Source organism: Mytilus trossulus, chromosome 11 (genome assembly GCF_036588685.1).
Source record: "Mytilus trossulus isolate FHL-02 chromosome 11, PNRI_Mtr1.1.1.hap1, whole genome shotgun sequence".
NCBI lineage: Eukaryota > Metazoa > Mollusca > Bivalvia > Mytilida > Mytilidae > Mytilus > Mytilus trossulus.
Genome location: NC_086383.1, coordinates 49,609,773 through 49,632,930, shown reverse-complemented (window position 1 = coordinate 49,632,930; position 23,158 = coordinate 49,609,773). Strand labels below are relative to the sequence as shown.

Here is a 23,158-nt window from a genome sequence, read left to right as displayed (position 1 = left end):
ATTACATTAAAATGTAATATTACACAAATCTGTAATATTACACAAATCTGTAATATAACATTAATTTTAAGGAAGTAGGGGTTATCTCCCATTAGTTGGTACAAATTAATTTTTCATTACAGAAAAACAAATTTGTTTCTAGGTTTGTTTGTTTTTGTTTCTCAATATAGTGTAGTATATATATTTTTTTGAACAGTAAAACAGCAACAACAAATAAATCAAAATCAAATTGAATTTATTATGTTCATTTTTTACTCAACATTGAAAGCTAACAAATGATAGATATAGTTTAATCTTCACATTGTTTAGGAATTAAAGGTAAAACAATTATTATACTTGCATCTCCTAAATTAAATGTACATTTAAAATTTATATAATAGTTGTCTATAGAAAAAAATGAACTGGAATCGCATTACAGTAGTGCTGTAAGTTTGATCTAAAGGACCATTTCTGTAATAGATTGAAGCTATTACTAAGATAATAAAAATGGTGCTTATTGTAAAATTCTATTTCCATTCCAATACAAGTTTTAAGGTTGGTCATTTCTTTGTTCAATGTAAAAGTGTTGTATACAAAATTTAACCCCATGACTTTTGAACCCTCAGAGAATAAGAATAAGAATTTTTATTAGTTTTTAAACCCAAACAATATAGTTTCTAAATAAAAAAATGCAGTGGCGGATCCAGAGAGGGGGTTCCGGGGTTCGCACCCCCCCTTTATTTTGGCCGATCAATGCATTTGTATTGGGACATATGTTTTGCACCCCCCCCCCCTTTGCCCTGGGATAGCACCCCCCTTTGGAAAATTCCTGCATCCGCCCCTGAAATGATAGATGGAAAAACAATACAATAATGTAGCACTGAAAATAATAGAGATTTTACAACATACCTCCCAAAATTATCATTTTAAATATCTTGAAATATTACATTATAATGTTAGTCACCATTTGCACACAGTTTACAATTATTACATTATACATTTCACTTATGCTGTTAACAATATAATTAATTAATAAATATATTACATTCTTCACAAGAAGAATAGGTATATATATAAATAAGTTCTGTACATGTTATGAAAAAATGAAATTCATCTTCCATCTCTTTATGGCATTATACATCCTATTTTATAAGGCTGTTTGGTTGTTGACTATGGCAAATATTGGCAAAATTGATAATTTATACAAAGGAAAATATGGAAAAGATAACATGTGTTTTTATTTTTGATTTAATTTGATATAATGAATAGCCAAAAGCTTTGATTGAATTTTAGGTGTTTCAGTTGAGGAACAGCCAAATTTTTTGTCTTCTTGGGTAATTCTTTCAATCTAGCAAAAACACCCTGATTTAATACTTTAACAAATATTTTTTTTCTTTGATATATAAAGGACAATTCACTTTGAAATGATCTTTTAATAGAATTTGATGCATGTTATAAACAGTAACAACATAGTCTATTGATAATCAATTTCAACAATTTGTAGTTCTGATTGACTTTTGTATAAATTATCAATTTTGCCAATATTGGACACTGTCCATAAACGACCATTTGCCAAGATATTAACATTGACCCTGCAGAGCATGGCATTTATATGTGCTAATGCAGAGTCTTCTTTGCCGGGCCATTTAAAATTTTCACCACTAGGGTGCATATATTTTATGGATGCCCAGTCCTGATTGTCTCCTTGGATGGCAGTCACCACTCCAGGATACCATCGATCCTCAAATGCAACTGCATAATAAGAGTTTATCTCCCATGTTTTTTCTGTATCTGGAAGAATAAATTTTATAACAAGTTCATATATATTTCATCTTTATTCATTTTCAATTTAATTTCTTTTAGTTTATATAATGATTGAGCATTTATATCAAGATAAGCATTAATCAATCATAAGCATCTTAAAGCAGATAAAATATAATAAGGAAGTGGGTTTCAGTGGGTTTTTTAAACCACATATTTTTATTTTAGCAAGTGGTGTTCACCAGCTGTTGATGCTAATAAACCCATTATGTTGACATATGCATCTAACAAAACAAAATTGTAAACAGGAAATAAAGTTACAATTAAAAAGGAATTTCCAAAATGTCAGCATTTTTTTTTAGGGAATGGCAGTTTATCTTTTACCGGTTTAACAAAAAAAAATGAATTTATTATTTAAAGAACAAAATTTTAAGAAATTAGATTTAACTGTTTAGTCTTAATGATCAATCAAATGACATATTTTGATAGTGATTCATTAAATACACGTGTGTGCTTACCTTTCTCTGCAGTTACATCGTGATCTGATTGGGAATTTGAATCCTACAAAGAATAAATAAATCTAATTATTTGATTTGATCGGACAGAGAAATAACATATTAATGCTAGAAAAACTATTTTATTTTAATATAATTACAAAATATAAGAATAGGGAATAGGTATTTTATAAAAAAAATTAAGGCCCTCGGGATGGCATATGGACATACAAGCATTATGACTTCATTTATATAAACATTTGGTTAACAATAATGTAAACACACTTTACATGTAGAGAAAGTCTACATTTGGAAATATGTAAGGGCTGTTCCAGAAAATACTATGTCCCCCCCAGGGACGGCACTTTTTTTTAACCCCCACCACCCACAGAAATAAAATTTAATTAGAACAGCACTCCCTTTGCATTTTGGTATTTCAAATACAACCACCCACATAATATTTAAAAAAATTGCCTTCCCTGGGGGGGACATAGTATTTTCTGGAACAGCCCTAAGCTACTGTTCTCTGTGTTCTCTGTTAATGATTAAGTTTATATAAATACTTACATTTTGGACGTCTTGTGATACATCCTGGTCTATATGGTCATTGGAAAGAGTTCTTTGATCTATTTTTTTATTTTTTCTTCGTTTCCTTTTTGCTATTAAAAATGAATTAAAGCACATTTGTAATTTCTAAAGACGTTACATATTGCAGCTAAATTGCTTCAGTATCTGTTGATTTTAAAAAAAAAGTAAGTGATTTTTCATACAGGTCTATCAAATATAACTCAATATTTTTATTTATTTTTTCTTGTCATTTGGCATGTTTCAGTGCATGAATAAGATTGAATGATATATGCAAGAATCACATTCTGTTTAAGTATGGTTAACTGATTATGATGATTATTCAAGTGTTGTAAATTGTAAAAGTTATCATGTACCAGGTAATAAAAATACTAAGATATTATCAAAGTTTCTAAGTTTAATACCTGGGGCTTTAATGATTGGCATATCTTGGTCATCTCTTTCTGTAGCACCTATGAAAAGAAACCTTAAAATAAATTCTTATCTATTATGAAATCTGAGGAATTTCTATATACATGATCATGATGATATATCTGCCATACAATCAATGATATCCTTGAAACTGTGGGAGGGAAGCACAGTGCATTTTATCAGTTATACATATGTTTAGAATTTTTGTTTATAAATACTTGTTTTCAAACTGTCTGTCAAATACATATTTTTGGGTCTTATCCTATCATGCCTATCAAGTTAATACACTCCAAATGATTTTACCATCCTGAAGATTTGAGTTTTCATTAAGTAAAACAGAAAAATACCTTGCTGGTCTTGATTGTTAATGGCTATCTGCTCTATAGGTTCAGACAGCTAAAAAAGAAAACATAAAAAAATAAAAAAATAAAACACATAGTTACGTTTCCTCATTTTTTTTAACACTGGCATATAATAGGGAAAAACTTACAATTTTACTTTCTGTCATAACAATAAAGTATATGGGGTCTTCTTCAAATAATTTGCTTCTATCACTTGCTCGTCTTAATTTGTTATTTTATAAATTGATAAATAATTGTTACTAAAAATCTACATATAAACTAACAATTAATTATTATGAAAATAAAATAAATCATTAATCATATCAAAGTATCACACTTTCTCTTAAAAGTAAAATTTGTAAACTCACCACAGGTTCAATAACATCAGTATTCACCTCCTCAGTGACATCCTTCTCTGTTTCATTTGTTTCTTTTGAATCTAAAAAAATAAAAATAGTACAGATTAAAGAGAAATGTATTATTCTTGAAAGAAGTTTGGTCAATTTCTGTAATATGCACTTTGTGATTAGAAACATATAAATAAAGATGACGTTCAAAGTTTACTATTTGTTTGCAAAGTGCTGAATTTCAAAAGAAAATTTAGTATACAAAACATTTTCCTTCCATTTTTAGGTTCCTGTTTGGTAAACAATTAATCATGCTTTATCAATCAAAGCATTAAAGTTAAACCATAAAAAATGTATTAATTTAAAAAAAAACATTAAAATATGAAAAAAAGAATTGTAGAAAATACTGCATTACAAATGTAGTACATTTGTAATGCAGTATTTTCTACAATTCTTTTTTTCATATTTTAATGTTTTTTTTTAAATTAATACATTTTTTCCAACATTTGTACATTTGTACTTAATAAAGTTTGCTTGAAATTTTATGATAGAAATGAATTTATTTGCTAATAAAGTTACCATAGATCAATTTGGGTTTTGCAGCCTGTATTTTCTGATGCGTTTTGCCTTTCTTTCTTTTCTGCTTAGACATGGAAGGCTCTATGTGTTCTATAAGCTATCAAACAAAAATATAATGTTAACTATCAAAGCATTTTTATTTCAAACACAGAACTTAGATGGATACTACGATAATAATAATAATATTTATTTGGAGAACACACATGCTGATTTAATAATGCTGATGACTAATTTCGTTGAGCGAAATCAACACAACTTGGAAAAAGAAGCTGTTTGTGAAATTATTGAAAAATTAAAACAAACCTCAGGTTCATTGGTCTTATTAATTAGTCTAATTGGTTCCCCAATTTCATCCTCCTCCTCACTGTCATCCCTCTCTTCGGATTCTAAAAAAAAAAAACATGCAAATTAGACACTTTTCCATCCTAGGTAAATGTTCTGTTGCATACTTTTTTTCAGCTTAAGTTTTGCCTACTTTTTTTTAGTTTAAGTTTTGTCTCTTCTTTTATAGTTTTTGTTTAACTCATTGTTCATTATTCATTCAAATGTTTGTGCCTGCCCTAACTCAGGAACTTTAGAATATGGCCTTTGTTTGTCTTGTAGATTTTTTAAAATTTCAATTTATATCTAAGCAATGCTAAGGTAATGATCATTTTTCTGAACTATTATACATGCATGTTTCGACTGGTGGACTTCGGCTTTTGTCTTCTCTATGGTCGGGTTGTTGTAGCTTTAACACATTCCCTATTTCCTTTCTCAATTTTATTCTTGGCCATCTCTATCTGACCTATGCAGTGGAGTCTCAGTGGTGTTCTTTAGCAGTTTTTTTTAAAGTACATGTTTTAATTCTTGTTTCTATACATTATCCGATAGCTTTTTAAATTACTGTCCTAGTCATTAGGTGGAAAGTTGTCTTGTTGGAATTTATACTTCATTCTCTTTTCTGTTTTTATATAAATATGTATACACCTTAACTTTTTTTTATTATTATATTCAAAAATATACGACAACTTTTAGGTGAAAAGTAGTAATTACAGTTACCATTTATCAGTTTTCTTTTTGCAGGTTGGCTTTTCTTTTTCTTTTGCTTTTGTTTAGGAGAATTTATTTCTGTGAAATAAAATGATTTCATAGTATACAGTCAGTTAGGATGAAAACATCTATTAACAAATTTTTCAATTAAAGTGAAATATTTTGCTTGAATAGGTAGTTCACATGATTTCAATTAAATCTGATAAGGGGCATTATGTTGATCAATAAATCATGTGGTACAATCACACACTGTCTATGAGATAAAAATCACATTTTGACCTCAGTTCCTTAGCTTGTTGTCCTTTTTATTATCTTATAGTTTTGATGCAATCATTTTTGAAATTTCCAAAATCATTAACTAAATCAAAATGAAATTAAAGTTTTGATTTTTTTTAAATCATATAAATGGATTTACCTAATGTAATTGACTTTTCGTGTTCAACTGGAATGACTTCAGTTTCTTCCAGTTGTTGTTTCTGTTGGTGTGCCAAGTTTTTTGACACACCAGGCCCACATGACAATTTGGATGGTGTCGCATACTTTACAGCTTGAGCCTGTACTTTTGGAAGGAATTCCTCATAACTTGTTGATTTGACGAATTCCTCCTGTTTCAGCACAGGCTCAACATTTTTAAGTCTTTGGAGAAATTCTCCATGGCCACAATATTTTATGAGTTGCCTCTTCTGCACCTCATCCCTTACACAAAATATAAGGGAGAGATCTATTGTTTGCAGATCAGCTAATTTTTTTATGTTTTTAACTATCTGCTTGATAGCCATGGATTTAATCCTCCTCTCATTAGACCTAACAGCATTAAATGCTTCATCTGGAGTCCTGTACTGTTTATTTTTTCCTGGCAACAGCTTAGGTGTTGATGTGGTGTTGCAGGTTTCATTGGTTTCCCTATTGAAAAATAAAAAAGATGCAAGATTTTAACAAATAATACCCCCCCCCCCCCCCAAAAAAAAAAAACAACCAAAAAAACAACAAATTAATCAGTTACAAAATAGTAAGAATTTGTTTACCTAGGGCACTGATTACCTTAGCTGTATGGAGAAAACAATTTGGGGATTTTGGTCTTCAAACAGCTTTTCAGTGTTGTAAACCTAGCAGATGTTAATACATCATTCCTAATGGACTAAACTATTAACATTGTAAATAGCTAATTAACTTTATCATGAGGCCTTGAAATAGAATGTCTCAAGTTTTGGAAAAAATATGCATGATTTTTTTTAAGGTAACTAAGTTCATTAAAGTTGTTCATATCTGACATGACATAATTTTTTGAGGTCAATATAAAAATAAACAAGCTAATAAAATGAATGGACAAAACAACAAACAATGTAAACTGTACCACTTGCTAGATGATGGTTAACATAAAAATAACTAAAATGGAAATAAATTATCTGTTTGTAAATTATTTAAAAACTGATAACTTCCAGTTTGTCTCCAACCCAAGATTTAAAAAAAAGTTAAAGCTTCATAATATATGATGAGGGCAAGAAATTTCAATTCTTATAAATACCAAGGTCCCAAATTGCATCTAGATAGCATTAATATATCACGCATTTCATTTTTTTTCCATGTGTTATGGTTAAACCAGGGTTGAAACAGATGATCTTTATTTATCAACAAAGCACTTCTAACAAATAATCTAGTCAATCCTGGCACCTTATCAGGATTTTTTATCAGTAAACTGCATAACTACAAATTAACATGTCATTTAAATTAACCCCATGCTGCTAGATACCACATCATACAATGAAACATGATCAGTTCATATAAAAGAATAAAAAAGGGGGTGTTAAAAGATGACAAAACTGTATCTGAAATTAATGTGTTTTATTTAGATGGAATTTGAATTAATCATATATATTTGCAACAATCTAATTGAAATTCTGAAATATTATTCATGTAATATGTGACGACTTAATTAGAGGCTGACAAATTTATCAGTAATTTTATGTCAATGAGTGTGTAGTAGTAGTTTAAGATAAGAAGTTAATCTTGAAAGTAGCTTATTTAAGGGTATGGATGCTTTTGATCCTATTATTTTGACATTTGCTACTAATTAGCTTTTAGAAGTTTGTTTACATTACAGTATCATTACAATTCTTTAAACATGTGCTTGGCTATTTGTTGATTCATCTATGTGTTTGTCCCAATTAGATTTGCTAGTTTTGGATGCCTGATTATTCTTACTAAATTTCAAATGTTTGTAAAAAAATAAATAAAATTACATCTGAGAGAATGAATTTTTTTTCTGTTTGGTAATATTTAGTAAAAATAAAAACATAAAACAAAGAAGACAAAAATATAAAATTCATAAATCAATACTTTTATTTATAATTAGGTATAAACTGTTTTAGAGGCATATGTTCTTTAACAAATATTATTTACTAAAAAATAAGTAGATTAACTAGAAAATTTCAATGATAAAGTTTAGATGCTCTCAAATATGTCAAAATATGAATTTTTAATTAAGGATATATGAAGCCACTCTGAAATACAAAAAAAACAAGCCTAAATTATACTTATATAGCTAATAAATTATTATTGAAAGTAGATTACCGGTATTAAAGGATTATATAGAATGAAACAAAACTACAGAACTATGAGCTTATTTCTAAGGACTATAACCCATTACAATATGGTCGGAAAAGCGTTCCCTCTTGGAATTTTTAAATTTTATCAATAAAGAAATTTTATTTAAAGAAATAACAACATTTCTTTTAAAGATTAAAACAAATGACTAATTATTCTGCACGCAATAGAAAACTGGATCTCAATAGTGGAAACATAATTTATGTTTTAATCTCGAATGATTAAAAACCAGAAGATTCAGAAAATCTGAAGAAAAAAAACCAATATGCCCAGCAAAAGACCTTAATCTTAATAAATATGCAAATTAATAGTAATGTGTATTATCTGATTCAAAATTTATATCATTCATTTTCAAAGCTATCAAGTTCAGTTTGAATATTGTCAGTTACATCCTGTAATTCAAAGTAAAGATTGAGATAGGTATCCTTATTTGTCTGTGTAGTATCATTCAGGCTGTCTAAAACTGCAGAATAATGAGTCTGAAGTTCAACATTACGAAAAAGCTTTCCGATCATTGTTTTAATTGAGTCTCTTAGTTCAGCCTTTGTCATTTTTTTCTCATATTTTTTTTCCTCGTCTGGTGTGATGAAGACCGGTCCACCTGTTGGTTTATCTGTTGGGATACCAAGAATACAAGAATTTATCTTTTCTTGCCTTCTCTGTGTTGACTGTTCCAGAAAGGTGTTTAGTTCTGAATGGAGTTTCTTTCCACAAACAGAAGTGTGTTCGTCATTCATTGTAGATAGATGTTGCCTTAAAACTGGGCGGTAGGAGGTGATGGCATTGTTAATATCAATTATTTTTGTTCCATATTCTGACTGTTTTGATAAACCGAGGAGGTCTGTTAATTTATCTTGCAAAGACTCAAAGAAAGTGATGTTACAACAAATTGATTTCCAGGTTTCGTCTGATGGCACAGTTCCACTGGGTAGATATTGTTTTATTGCTTTGTTCTTTTCCTCCAAAACAAAATCAAGGTCCTGCCCTTTTGATGGATCTCCACTCACTGTGAAAGAAATGGTATCATCCCAAACTTTCTTTACTTCATCAGGCATGAATTTGTACTGAATACAGTCAAAAAGTTCAATGTTTTGATAGTGGGGATGAAAGCGTCCATAGAATAATTCTTTCAGATGATATTTTGCGCTTTTTACAAGTTCAGCATTGTTACGTCTCATACCCATTCTGAAATTAATAATAGCTTGGGAAAATCTGCATATTTGCAAATGGAGGAATGCATGGTTAGAGTTGTGTGCCAAAAATTCTTTATAAAAGCGGAAATAATTTTCAACAGTGGCTTCTAAGTTAGTTTCTTTCAAGCTTCTGATGAATGGTATCACCATCTCCTTCAGAGAGGAAGTGTGGAAAGTGAGAAGAAGTTGCCAAGCTACATGATGATCTTTGCAAGTTTTTGCAAAATGTTTTGCATTTTCTGTTTTAAACCCCATAAGCTCACATAATTTTTCTAAAAAGGGTGTCCAGTTTAGTTCAAAGAATGCTTTCATAGCATTCATTTCAAAGTGACCACCTCCAATACGCATGTATAGCCAGTCGAATTCCCTAGAACAAAAAGGACGTAAAGGTTGATGTTTTAATCTGTGGTGCTCTTTATAGGTGTTCCTTGTTGAAAAAGTCTGGTTACAATGGTTACACATGACAGATTCTTCTAGAATTTTTTGGTAAAGACTGTGTGGTCTACCATCACAACAGACAAAGGCCCAACTACGTTCTTTACCCCCATATCTCTTAATTCCCATATTGATTCCAATATGCCTTAGAACTAAAGACACAGTTTCATTGCTGTTAGGGTTGACAAATGCTGGCATGCCTAAAGTTGTAGATGTTGGCCCCTTATGATTGGATGGAACATGTTGGTATCGTATATATTTAGAATCTTGGTTATCATCTGTTTTGCTGATCTTTATTTCTTCAGTTTTTGACATTGATTTTTTGTTGGTTCCAGATGTGTCGGTATCTTTCTTCTTGATTCTTGCTTCTTTAAGTCCTTCTCTCCTCTTACAATTATCACATACTATCTTGTTCTTGCCATTCTCTGCATTGCATAACGTACAAACTAAAATATCTTTCCTTCTCTCTGCTTCATGTGTTCTTTTGTCAATTTCATCAAGGTAAGAATCCTCTTCCTCATTCATTTTATGCTCATATCTAACAGCATCAATGGCATTCTGAATGAAATGGTGCAGTTGTTCAAAATGCAGCTTTTCTAGCTGTTCATATTCATCGCATGTCTGTTCCCTTATTTCAGTGATACCTTGTACAAATGTCTCTTTGTCCCTCATAATGTGTTCCTCCAATTGATTTCCATCTTCATGCTGTTTTGCCCTGATGCTTTTAAGACGTTCTTCAAAAAAATTCAGAGTGAACCAGTTATTAGGCTTTAATATATCTATTTCTTGAATGAACATGGGAATAGTATTCTTTGATGACATAGATGCATACAGCACAGTGGTAATAATTGAGCACTTAGACTTTTGATTAGGAGCTATACCCCGTTTATATGCAACAACTTGCTCATTATCAAAGGCAGCCATAACTGTACCTGGTGGACATGGTGGAGCAGATGTTCCAGATTTTGAAATCCACTTCTGCAGTGTATTGTAAGTTCCGCTTGGGCTTGTTTTACTGACTAAGTCAACAACAGCTCTGCTACTTGTTTTAGAATATATATTAAGTGAGAGAAGAAATGATATTGGTGCAACAAGTTTCTGGTAACGTAATGCATAAATTTGCTCAACTATTCGACAAACAGCTATTTTCATATTTTCAGCTGCATCTGATATTGAAAATTTTGTGATTCCAGAAATGAACTGAATCAAAGCACTGTTTCGTTCTGACAGCCATTTTTCAGCTTTTAACTCTGTCAAGAATGAATGGCTTGTATATTGCTGTGAAATGTTTTCTATATCATCTGTAAAAATTTGCTGCTGCTGTCTCCCAATAATAAATGCAAGTTCAGATACTTCCTCATTTGACAGTTTACAAATGAGCTCACTAAGGAAGTACTTTCTACTTGTTTCTGTTAAATTTTCAATATTGGTCAATAAATCATCAACAATACATTTATCTTTGACATTACTCTCTTGCTCCTTTTTTTCATACAAATTGGTTTCAAATTCAAAATTCCTTTCAGCAGGTGAAGGTTCGGATGTTTCTTCAACTAGATAATCAGAATAGTCATTGACATCACTTGGTGAAGCATTATATTGTTCATCTAAATCTGTGGTTTCTATTTCGCATTGAGGCTGATTCAAGGATACTACAGGTATAATACGAGGGTTGTTTACTCCTGTCCTTTTCCTTTTTCTTCCTCGGGTAACATTGCATATTTTACAACAGTCAGTATGTGGGTTGAAATCTACTACTTGGATGCTGGTCTTAAAAGTGTGCATATTTTGGTGTTTTTTTTGTTCTCTGTATTTCAATAATAACTGTTCGTGAGTTCTGCACAAGGCATTTGGGTGAATTTCTGGTACATCTAAGATGATATCAATATTAAACATTTCTTTAAACTCAGTAACAAACTCGTCTTTTTTTCTTGATGATTTGTGCAATTTTTTACTACCACATATTCTGCAGGATGTTTCAAGAATCTTCAGGTGTCTGGCAAGCACTGCTTCACTGGAAACATAAATGTTGTTTTGTTTGAAAAGAATGAAGTATAATATTATCTTTCTCTGTCCTGTACTTGTGATAATTGTTTTCTTAAAACATTCAATACACTCACAGTGTGCTTAGAATTAATATTTCATGTTATATTGGTTCTAAGTTCAGGCTTTTTGGTTAGGAAATTGGATTCCGATCTTAAGAATGTTCTGGAATTCTTGTCAGATTTTCAAAATCCTCTGGTTTTATTCATATGACTGCCTTACAAAATTTTGCCCATCGACCCCCATTTTTCTCTTTAAAAATCTTTAACATGTGTAATCATAAAGCCATCTAGAAAAGTTGTTATTTTCTATTATTTTATGTTTCTTTAATCACTCTGTAATATGCCCTTTAATTTGGAAAATAAAAATACTGTATTGTATTGTATTGTATTAGTTTTTGAGAACTTTACTTTGTCTATGATAGAGCTATAAAAAAATCAAGAGAAAACATTTTCCCACCAAAATTTCCCTAGCTCATATCTGGAAAACAAACACATTGACCTAAATATATTTTTTTTAGGTTCTTTTGGTTCCATTAGTTATTAATCTCCAATAAATGTATATTAATGTTATGAAAAGCTTGTTATTTTGAAATTGTCAGTAGTGAACCTCCTTAACTGTTTCTGAAACAAGTGTGGACAATTTTTACTTGACATAGAAATGCATCATGTACAAATGTGTTCTTCTTTTTAGCAGTCAAAAAGATAGAAATTAATTTGTCATTCCCACTTAAAAGTTGCTGACACATTGGAAATTCCTTTTTCAAAAAGTTGTTAAAGTTAATCAGTGCATTTATTGTCAAACTATGAGATTCATGGCATCAACTGTTGATAGCTCAGTCAAATATCTAATGTGAGGATTAATTTACAACTTTGGTTTTAACCACATCCTGACATCCTCTGATGATAAAATGATGCAAATTAAAAAACCCTGACCTTTAGACATATTTAATCTAAATTTACAGCCAGGATTTTTCCTGCTATCCATAATTGATTGTTTATACAAGTAATAAATCAGTAGGTATAGTGGTTCTCACATCCACTAAATACATTATGTAATCTATAATCTCTTTTATAGACAAGGCGGTTTCTATTTTCATAACATTTTTGCAATGTTTTAATCCATAACTTAATTAGAAAATATAAATTTCTTTTCTTCTTTGAATATTGATAAAAATAAGCTGATTTCTGCATATAATTAAGAAATGCTATGATAATTTATAATTTAAATTTTATGTTTTAATAAAACATGTCAATGTAATTCAGGGGCATCCAGCCATTTTAAAAAGGGGGTTCCCGTAACCCAGGACAAAGGGGAGGGCGTCTAACTATATGTACCCATTCAAATGCATTGATCAGCCAAAGTGTGTGTATTTTAAGACTGTTAAAATCCAGATCTGGTCTATATTTTGGAATCCAACTCGGACCAACTGGAAAACTAGGCCCATAATCAAAAATCCAAATACATGATTAGATTCAGCATACCAATGAATCCCAAGAATTGAAATTTTGTTAAAATCAAAGTAAATTTATTTTGGACCGACCCTTTGGACCATTATGTTGACCAATTTGAAAATGGGACCCAAAATCAAAAATCTAAATACACGGTTGGGTCTGGCATTATCAATGAACTACAATATTTCAATTTTTGATGAAATTATCAAAGTTTAATTTTGGACCCTTTTGACCTCATGTGGACAAATTTAAACTAGAGGCTCCAAAGAGCCTGTGTCGCTCACCTTGGTCTATGTGAATATTAAACAAAGGACGCATTTGAATTCATGACAAAATTGTGTTTTGGTGATGGTGATGTGTTTGTATATCTTACTTTACTGAACATTATTGCTGCTTTATACAATCATTCTATCTATATTTAACTTGGCCTAAGAGCTTCAGTGGAAAATGTTAGTTAAAATTTACAAATTTTATGAAAATTGTTAAAAATTGACTATAAAGGGCAATAACTCCTTATGGGATCAATTGACCATTTAGGTCATGTTGAATTATTTTTAGGTGTTACTTTGCTGTACATTGTTTCCCTTTACAGTTAATCTCTATCTATAATAGTATTCAAGATAATAACAAAAAACGGCAAAATTTCCTTAAAATGACTAATTCAGGGGCAGCAACCTAACAGCAGTTTGTCCAATCCATCTGAAAATTTCATGGCAAATAGATCTTGACCTGATTAACAATTTTACTCCCTGTTAGGTTTGCTCTAAATGCTTTGGTTTTTGAGTTATAAGCAAAAAACTGCATTTTACCCCTATGTTCTATTTTTAGCCATGGCGGCCATCTTTGTTGGTTGGCCGGGTCACGCCACACAATTTTTAAACTAGATACCCCAATGATGATTGCGGCCAAGTTTGTTTAAATTTGGCCTGGTAGTTTCAGAGAAGAAGATTTTTGTAAAAGATTACCAAGATTTACGAAAAATGGTTAAAAATTGACTATAAAGGACAATAACTCCTAAAGTGGTCAACTGACCATTTTGGTTATGTTGACTTATTTGTAGATTTTACTTTGCTGAACATTATTGCTGTTTACAGTTTATCTCTATCTATAATAATATTCAAGATAATAACAAAAAACAGCAAAATTTCCCTAAAATTACCAATTCAGGGGCAGCAACCCAACAACAGGTTGTCCGATTCATCTGAAAATTTCAGGGCAGTTAGATCTTGACCTGATGAACATTTTTACCCCATGTCAGATTTGCTCTAAATGCTTTGGTTTTTGAGTTATAAGCCAAAAACTGCATTTTACCCCTATGTTCTATTTTTAGCCGTGGCGGCCATCTTGGTTGGTTGGCGGGGTCACCGGACACAATTTTTAAACTAGATACCCCAATGATGATTATGGCCAAGTTTGGATTAATTTGGCCCAGCAGTTTCAGAGGAGAAGATTTTTGTAAAAGTTAACGACGACGGACGCAGGACGACGGACGACGACGGACGACGACGGACGCCGGACGCCAAGTGATGAGAAAAGCTCACTTGGCCCTTCGGGCCAGGTGAGCTAAAAAAGGAACCAAATTCCAAAAACTTAATACATGGTTAGATTCAGCATATTTAAGAACCCCAAGAATTCAAGAATAAAACCTCATTGAAATTGGTCAAGAAATAAGCAATTTATACAAAATATTGGAAAAGTATTGGTCTTGGCCTCTGTTTGGTCCCTAATTCCCAAACAGTTTTGGTCATAACCCCAAAATCAATCCCAACCTTTCTTTTATGAATAGAACCTTGTGGTACAATTTCAGAAAGATCCATACACTTAGGCACAAGTTATTGTCTCGAATCTCGAAAAATGCTTATTTTGACCCCTTTTGGGCCCATTGTTCCTAAACTGTTAGGACCAAAACCCCCAAAATTAATCCCAACTTTCCTTAAGAGCAAGGAGGTTATATTATAACCTCCTTGCTTAAAGAGGTTATAAACCTTGCATTAAAATTTTATTGATTTCTATTTACTATACTAAAGTTATTATCTGGAAACCATCAAACCATCAGACTCTGTATATACAATATATAGATATTGTTACAAGTCATGCAGGTAGAAGATGTATTTATGTTTCAAGTAAAGACAGAAAATGCCAGAATTTGACTTTCTTATCAGATAATCTATGTGTAACATCTGTGGTCAGTTTATTGGGAAGAGTAGTATATACAAGGACTTCAAACTGTGAAGCTAATGAGTTGTGAAAATTGGGATTCCCTCAAATGTGATGGCATTCTTCCATCTGTATATATGTACTGTAAAGTATAAATTTCTCAACATAACATTTCTAATAAAGCAGATATAGAGAACTATTTCAGTGGCCCATCCTAACCACTGAATACAAAGATTATATGATATAAGTGTCCTTGTCCCTTGACTTTAGATGATTTTCAGTTACTGTTATTAAAGATTTCAATAAATATTAAACTATTCAGAAATATTTTCTATGCAGGCCAGATAGTGTTTTTTTTCTTTATTTCTGTTTAAATTGAAAGTCCATATATCAGAATACAAATAATTTATTATAGTGTCATATATATATTATATATATATATATACCTGACAAGCTGGATTTGCTCATGTTGAAGCATGTACTGGGATTTATATTTTCTAATTTCTGTGTCCTTCTGTCTCTTGTGAAGAGTAAGTGTCTCATTGGCAATCATACCACATCTTCTTTTTTTTTTTATATATATATATATATATAAGAATATTTTTTTTAATGTAATTATAACTAGTACAACCGGACAGTGAGTATGTGCATTAGGCAACTCATTGCTTATGATTCTAAGATTTATTTAGTATTATAATACCTTTCATTATAAAATGATTATTTGATTGGCTAATATGAAAACGGCTAGGTTAAAAGTACATCAAATGCCAAAGTAAAAGATCAAACAAGACTCGAAAACTCATTTAGTGTGATGATATCTCTTTAAAATGGACCTTTTCAGGGCCATTCATTTATTACAGAAATAGTTGCTTTGTTGTGTATATGCCAAATGTTCATAGACACAAAACAGTTTTCTAACGTAATTGTTTTGACAACCTGTCCCAAGTCACTCCTGGAGCCTGTAATTCAGTGATTGTCATTTGTTTATGTGTTGCATATTGTTTTTTTGTTCATTTTTTTTACATAAATAAGGCCGTTAGTTTTCTCGTTTGAATTGTTTTACATTGTCTTATCGGAGCTTTTTATAGCTGTCTATGCAGTATGGGCTTTGCTCATTGTTGAAGGCTGTACGTATGGCGACCTATAGTGTCATTTTGGTCTGTTGTGGATAGTTGTCTCATTGGCAATCATGCTACATCTTCCTTTTTTATATGATACAATATATTACTTTTTATTGTAATTTGCTTGTTGGTATAATAAAACAATTGAGTCAGTGAATATCCCAAATAGTCAAACCTAGTAAAAAGGGTTATAACCCTTCATCTTGCCATTATAGTATATTGTTTCAATGTGTACGTCCTTTTGATACAAATGAAAATACTCTTTTTGCTGTCTATTTGAAATGTCTGTAATCAACAATTTCTTTTATACAAAGTGTAAATATAAACTCAAGTTTTGTTTTCATAAGCATCATATGCAGATTCAGGGAGCCTCAGACCCCTCATTTTTGGTCAAAAATTTGGTTGAATATATATAAGAAATAGTTGAAGCATGACTGGACTTGTCCCCTTGTAACATTTTTTTTGGAACTGCTACTGTATTACCCATTGCTGTATTAATATTACTGATCTACAATGATTTAATATTACAGATTTCTGTAATACTATTGAGATGCGGGGACTTTATATTACACATATCTGTAATATTACTGAGAGAAGGGGACTTTATATTACACATATCTGTAATATTATTGAGAGAAGGGGACAGTCTTTATATTACACATATCTGTAATATTACTGAGAGAAGGGGACTTTATATTACACATATCTGTAATATATTATTGAGAGGAGGGGACTTTATATTACACATATCTGTAATATACATTTGTTATAGACAACAATGTACACAATAACACTCATACAAGTTATCTTTGTATTTATATAACATAATAAAGATTTAATGGTCTTAACAACAAGCAGTACATCTATTACACAGGTTTGAGTTCTGGTTATTTATTAAAATTTATTATAAAAATATCGAAAGTAACTCTTTCTGTAAATAAATAATTCTGGTGTTTCCTTCAGAAGGTTTAAATCTTAGAATTTCAATTTTTTTTTTTTCATTTAAGTGAAACAGGATTGCTAATGGACACAAACTATTTATGAAATTTGTCATTACTCATTATGTTTAATCATAATGATGTGATATCTAAAGAATTGCCAAGGAAAATACTTCATGCCAGACCTCAAGATTATGAGATCAAAACCATGTAACAATTAAAACTAAATCAGAAAAGATTTTATAACACAGTTTAATACAAAAACTTGACTGTCCAAACAGAACATATATATACGTCTCCGACCTGAGAAGCAAATGAGAAGATTTAGGTTTAGGGTGGGAAGCTGGCACAGTGAGACAAAAATAAACATTTAATTAGACATGTATACTCGTTTATATATAATAGATATATACATATGCGATTCTGGGCGGTAATTAATAGTGTGTCAGGTTATCATTCCTATAGTTATATATCTTTTAATTTTTTACCATATCACTCTATTTCTTTTTTTCGTTTGTCAATTTGTGTCTTTCATATTTGTCCTACATGCATGAAGTATTTGCCACTGGACGTTAAGCAACCAACAATTAATAAATCAATCTATTCTTTATATTTCTTCATTTCTTTAGTATGGTAATTACAGTATTTGGTCCCATTATTCTCTTTTTTGAAAATCCCATAAATATCCTTATGAAAGGTGACCCAATCATAGCCTCATACATGTGCATGGTAATTTAAACTGAGAAAATAAACCTTATAACTTACTGTATGCAACGAAAATCTTTGAAAATAAGGGGTTCAGAAAAACAACAATGTTCAGTTTAATACAAATATTGTTAACACGTTTGGTTGATAAAATTTCGAAATGAAAATCACAAAAAAATGGCAAAGGGAGAATTGTATTATAAAGACATATCCCATATCTAAATTGTATATACATATATATAATGATACTAACATTCTTTGCACTTAACATTTATTCATATTCGTTTATAAAATAGAGACACATGTATGCACATATGTCTCTGGTTTAAAACACAGATTTTATATTCACTCTAAGACATAAGCCGGAATTTCCAGCTACTCTTATAATGCTGATGCCAATTACCCCCAGACCAGTACCATGCTGGGTTGGTTTATCTTAATCCCCTAAATAACTGGTCACATACATATCACATTACTTAATATATTATTTTCAGCATTTATTTTGAAGTACAGTTATAAATGTGTATAAATGAATTCTAGTGAATATTGATATAGAAATATAGCAATAAAGTTTGATCATATGTAAGATGAAAATCAGAAGTTGAAATAAAAAAAAGAAAACTATTACAGTAATTATATCATAGTTTATGTTCATATTTAAAATGGATTCAGTTTTTATTGTAATTCATAGAATACCGGTATAATATGCTTATTGTTTTGGGTAGTAGCAAATATCACACACTTAAAAAAAAAAGGATGACATAATTCTGATGTTGTAGTTTCTTGTAGTTTATTGAAATTGATAGAAAACTAAGAAAATACCAGATTTAAATAAAAGGGGGAGGGTTAAACAAATTGTCTTTTTAGCCAATATCTATGGCATAAACCACATCATTTGTAATGGTTAGGCTAATCTTTAATGTTTTTTTTTTGTTTTCCCTGAATTCACATCACTTTGAAATAATTCAATAAATTGTAATATTAAAGTTATTAAGTAAATAGAAACAGTAATAAAAAGTTTATAAAAAAATAAATGTACCGTTAATGTTATTCATTTTTAATGGTACATTTTTTTTTATTAGTTTAAGAAATACAAGGAACAAAATTTGATTTCATATAAATGCAGGGGAAGTTGTCCATAATATCACAAAAAACTAAATATAGATATAGGAAGATGTGGTACAAGTGCCAATGAGACAACTCTCCGTCCAAATAACAATTTAAAAAAGTAAACCATTATAGGTCAATGTACGGCCTTCAGCATGGAGCCTTGGCTCACACCGAACAATACAATACAATACAATACAATATGCTTTATTTCCAAAACACTCAGTCACATTGACATGTGAAACAAGCTATAAAGGGCCCCAAATTTACTAGTGTAAAAACCATTCAAATGGGAAAACCATCGGTCTAATCTATACATGTATTAAATGATCAACATGACTAATATCAGAGACATATATACATGTCTCTGCTAATATTAATAAAAGAAAATTTCTTCAGATAAATAAAAAAAAATCATAGTTATTGTTCAGAAATACAATGGAGCCTGGAGGAAAGACATAGAGAAATATGAATTTACAGCTTAACATTTTGTGGTCAACATCTGGTTATAATTAGTGAACCACTAAGAAAGTGTGTCCACATAATTTATATCTAACTGATCACTGATAACATGCTGATATAAATTTGTAGAAATATATATGTAAAACCGGGCTTATGTCTTAGAGTGTATTTATGATCAGAAGAGTTCACCAGTGACCTGATAATCGATCTTAATCTGTGATATTGACTTGTATCAAAAACCAATCAAAATATATTTACTATTCCAATAAACATGTCAGTATTTACACGTCCATCGATAAGTTATTATGTAATCACGCAGCTTGAAGCTTGGTTTAATCAACGGTCAGTTAAGAAGTAAATTAAAATCAAACTGTGATTAATTTCCTCTCTAGACAATCAGATTCTTTAGCAGTATAACTATGTCATTCATTTACTGTGCAGCGCAGAAATATTCGAGCTTATTTTACTAGTATCAATCTTGTTATATTCATTCAAGAAAATGATCGATCTGTTGAGATTTCGTTCTGCCGTATCGAATTATCGATTCCTTGTTGTGATTGACAGCTGATTAAGTTATACGTGATTGATTAGCCGTCGGTACATGAAAAGGTAAAAGTCAGAATGTAGAATCATGGGGGCCGAATCATGTAAGAGTTCCTGGATTTGTTAAAATTGTAAATGCAGTAAACAATATTATTGTTTTACTACTTAACTGACAGAGACATATAATATTATATGTCTCTGATTAAACCCAGCTTCAAATAGGTCTAGTAAAAAATTAATGTGAAAATAAAAACGAAAATAGACGAATTACCGGTTCCTAAGGTGTTCCCCTAAATAACGTGGAAGGTTAATATATCGTAACTATTATAATAGTATAAAAGTTCCAGTTCGTTAATATAAATGTTCAAAAATTGTAAATCTCGAGTTGTAAATAAACAATATAGGCTATTTTTAGTTAGCGTGATCAGCGTGTTTTCATTGGTTGTTTTTATAAATAGATGTCTGTCTTGACCAATGAAAAAATTAATATCGAATTCAGCTCTCAGTCTGAACCAATGAAAAAAAATCGATATCAATTGACCTTGCATCAACATATTCTGATTATTAGAACAAACTTAAACATAACTTTTTCTGTAATAATTCTTCTTGACTTCGTAAAAATAATTTATCGAGTTGTATCAGTTTTTTTAAGGGTATCGAAGGTGAACGCGTACGCGGGGCAAGCCATTGTTATATAACTTTGGAGCACACGAGGTTTTTAATTTCAATAAAATTCGTGACTTGTATGTTTTCTAAATTTTGAATTTGATTCTATAAATTATTTTAAATTATACACATGTTACATAAATTTGGATATAGAGGACTATTTTCAATAATTATCGAAGTCCTAGATTTATTTAATATTGAATTGTTTATTTCCGCAGCTTTACCACACGCACTTTCATTTTAATTATCTTCCAAAGACTCGTTATTTGTTTTAGTCACTGCAAAAGGTCGGCTAATAACCCCATAGATGAGGGGAGGTAGGAGGGGTCCTGATCCAGAAATCACGGACTTAAACACACGAAATCCTGAGGTCCCGAATTTTAAAAAAAAATCTCCCGAATCCAGAAATTCGAAAAAAAAAATTCCCATCTCCCGGAATCCCGAGCTTAAAAACAACCCATCCCGGAGTAACGATAAAGGTCCTATCCCCCTCCATGGATGTATAAACCCATACAGCTATGCTTACCCAAACTCCGAAAATCGGATACAGATTAAAAAAAGAAAAATGTTTTTCACCCATGAAGCCCTTAAACAATTCTGTTTTTGAATTTTTATAACATCATTACTTTGATTGCGTAATCAATCTTTCCGATTTTCCTATTTTTACAAACGTGAAATACTGGTAATTAACAAACAATAATCACCTCATAAAAATCGTTGATTTGACAAGCTTATGTTAAAATACGGAAACTCCTTTGATGTTTCTTAATTTCTCCGATCTCGATGAACACTATTCATGTTGTAATCTTTTATTTACATTATAATAAATATTTTCAATACATGTGCAGTTTATACACAAAATTGTTATAATTTAAATACGGTCGTGATCACTTTGATGTTTCTGAAAACAATTATCTTTCATATGTTCTTCATTGTGTACAAACTTCAATTGCAGTAACAATCATTTTTACCGCAAATTAGTACAAGTTAAAACGGTGATTCCTTTGATGTTCTGAAATTCTCAGCCGCCTTCCGAGAAAAACAATTTCTTTTTAATTATTTTATTTTCATAACAATCAAACAACGTTTTTCAATATGTACCAACTACTTGTGCAGTAAAAACCATTTTACCGCGAAATATTACAAGACATACATGAGTTGTTCCCCATGTTAAACACGTGGATATACGTTATGTGTCCTCTTTAAACTGCTTACCGCTAACAAGATAAACATCACGGTGCTATTGCACCATGTCTAAAATTATCACAAGTCATTACACTATCAGAATAAAATACTTTTATTTACTTAAAAATTCTATAACCTTCACAATATAATAAAATGTTTCAACTTACTCAGTACTGGAAGTGTTTTCCAACTCCATATTTGGTTGCTCTGGCGTCTCCATCTGATTTTGCAGAAGTGATGAAACTGATTTTGATCCATCTTTTATTTACCATGTAATATGATACTAAAACTACGTCATGCTGTCTCCAGCCTCGAGTTAAAGGCAGCATTAGTGACTTTAAGCCTTATGTTACAGTTCTATGTAATATAGGCATTTTGTAGTAATATTACTGTTTTATGTAATATAGAGACTATATTACACATTTCAGTAATATAACAAAATTACAGTTTTTAGTAATATAAGAATTATATTACTATTTTTTGTAATATTACTTTTACTTGTAATATTATATAAAATAGTAATATTACTGTTTTCAGTAATTGCCTGGACTGTTATAATAACAGATCTATCTGTTAAATTTTATCATACTTAGTATAATCAATATTTTATTTTTAAAAAAAATATAGTCATACAGTGCAAGGATTGGTGAAAAAAGTATGTTACTGATAAATTCCTGAAACCGACATGGAACTGAATGATGGCACTGTTATAAGATAATCTTAATTGCAAAAATAACTTTACATTTTTGAAGCATTTTTGTCTTGATCAAGAATTTAAGAATCTAACCCATATAGGCACAATTTATGGGTGTCAATTATATTTTAGTAGGATTTTCAAGTACACCTGAGACCTGTAAATTTTTAGAGCTATTTTTGGATCAAATTTGTGTCTTGCAGAACAAATGAATAAGTTTATGAACTATATTCTAACAAGCTCCACAACCTAAGTCAAGTACGTCAAAATATCATATGAATAGAGTTAGCTTTGATACATATAATCATGGAAACAAGAGACCAAG

At 30.6% G+C, this 23,158-nt stretch overlaps 2 protein-coding genes across 5 annotated transcripts in view; both read right to left on the bottom strand.

Annotated features, from left to right (window-relative positions):
• LOC134691270 (PAS domain-containing serine/threonine-protein kinase-like) overlaps positions 1-23,158 on the bottom strand; it is a 51,378-nt gene that overhangs the window by 18,447 nt on the left and 9,773 nt on the right. The window lies entirely within an intron of this gene.
• LOC134691272 (uncharacterized) lies at positions 772-22,421 on the bottom strand. Of its 3 annotated transcripts, XM_063551693.1 has the most exons (11): positions 22,307-22,421; positions 5,945-6,432; positions 5,539-5,607; positions 4,801-4,883; positions 4,498-4,594; positions 3,940-4,010; positions 3,578-3,626; positions 3,224-3,271; positions 2,802-2,893; positions 2,259-2,301; positions 772-1,770 (listed from the first exon to the last, which is right to left on the bottom strand). In XM_063551693.1, exons 1-11 carry the CDS (start codon positions 22,357-22,359, stop codon positions 1,454-1,456), a joined length of 1,410 nt encoding a protein of 469 aa, XP_063407763.1. In that variant the 5' UTR covers positions 22,360-22,421; the 3' UTR covers positions 772-1,453. The 3 variants fall into 3 exon arrangements, with proteins under 3 accessions (XP_063407763.1, XP_063407764.1, XP_063407762.1); XM_063551694.1 differs by lacking the exon at positions 5,539-5,607; XM_063551692.1 differs by lacking the exons at positions 772-1,770; positions 2,259-2,301; positions 2,802-2,893; ... (5 more) ...; positions 5,539-5,607; positions 5,945-6,432 and adding an exon at positions 8,408-11,772 and having other exon boundaries at positions 22,307-22,356.

Bases quoted from the DNA above. Each gene is read 5' to 3' on its own strand.
- LOC134691272 (XM_063551692.1), bottom strand. From the start codon at position 22,335: ATGGAGTTGGAAAACACTTCCAGTACTGA. The intron at 11,773-22,306 runs GTAAGTTGAAAC...TTATGTTTCCAG, and splicing joins GAAAACACTTCCAGTACTGA to TGAAGCAGTGCTTGCCAGAC.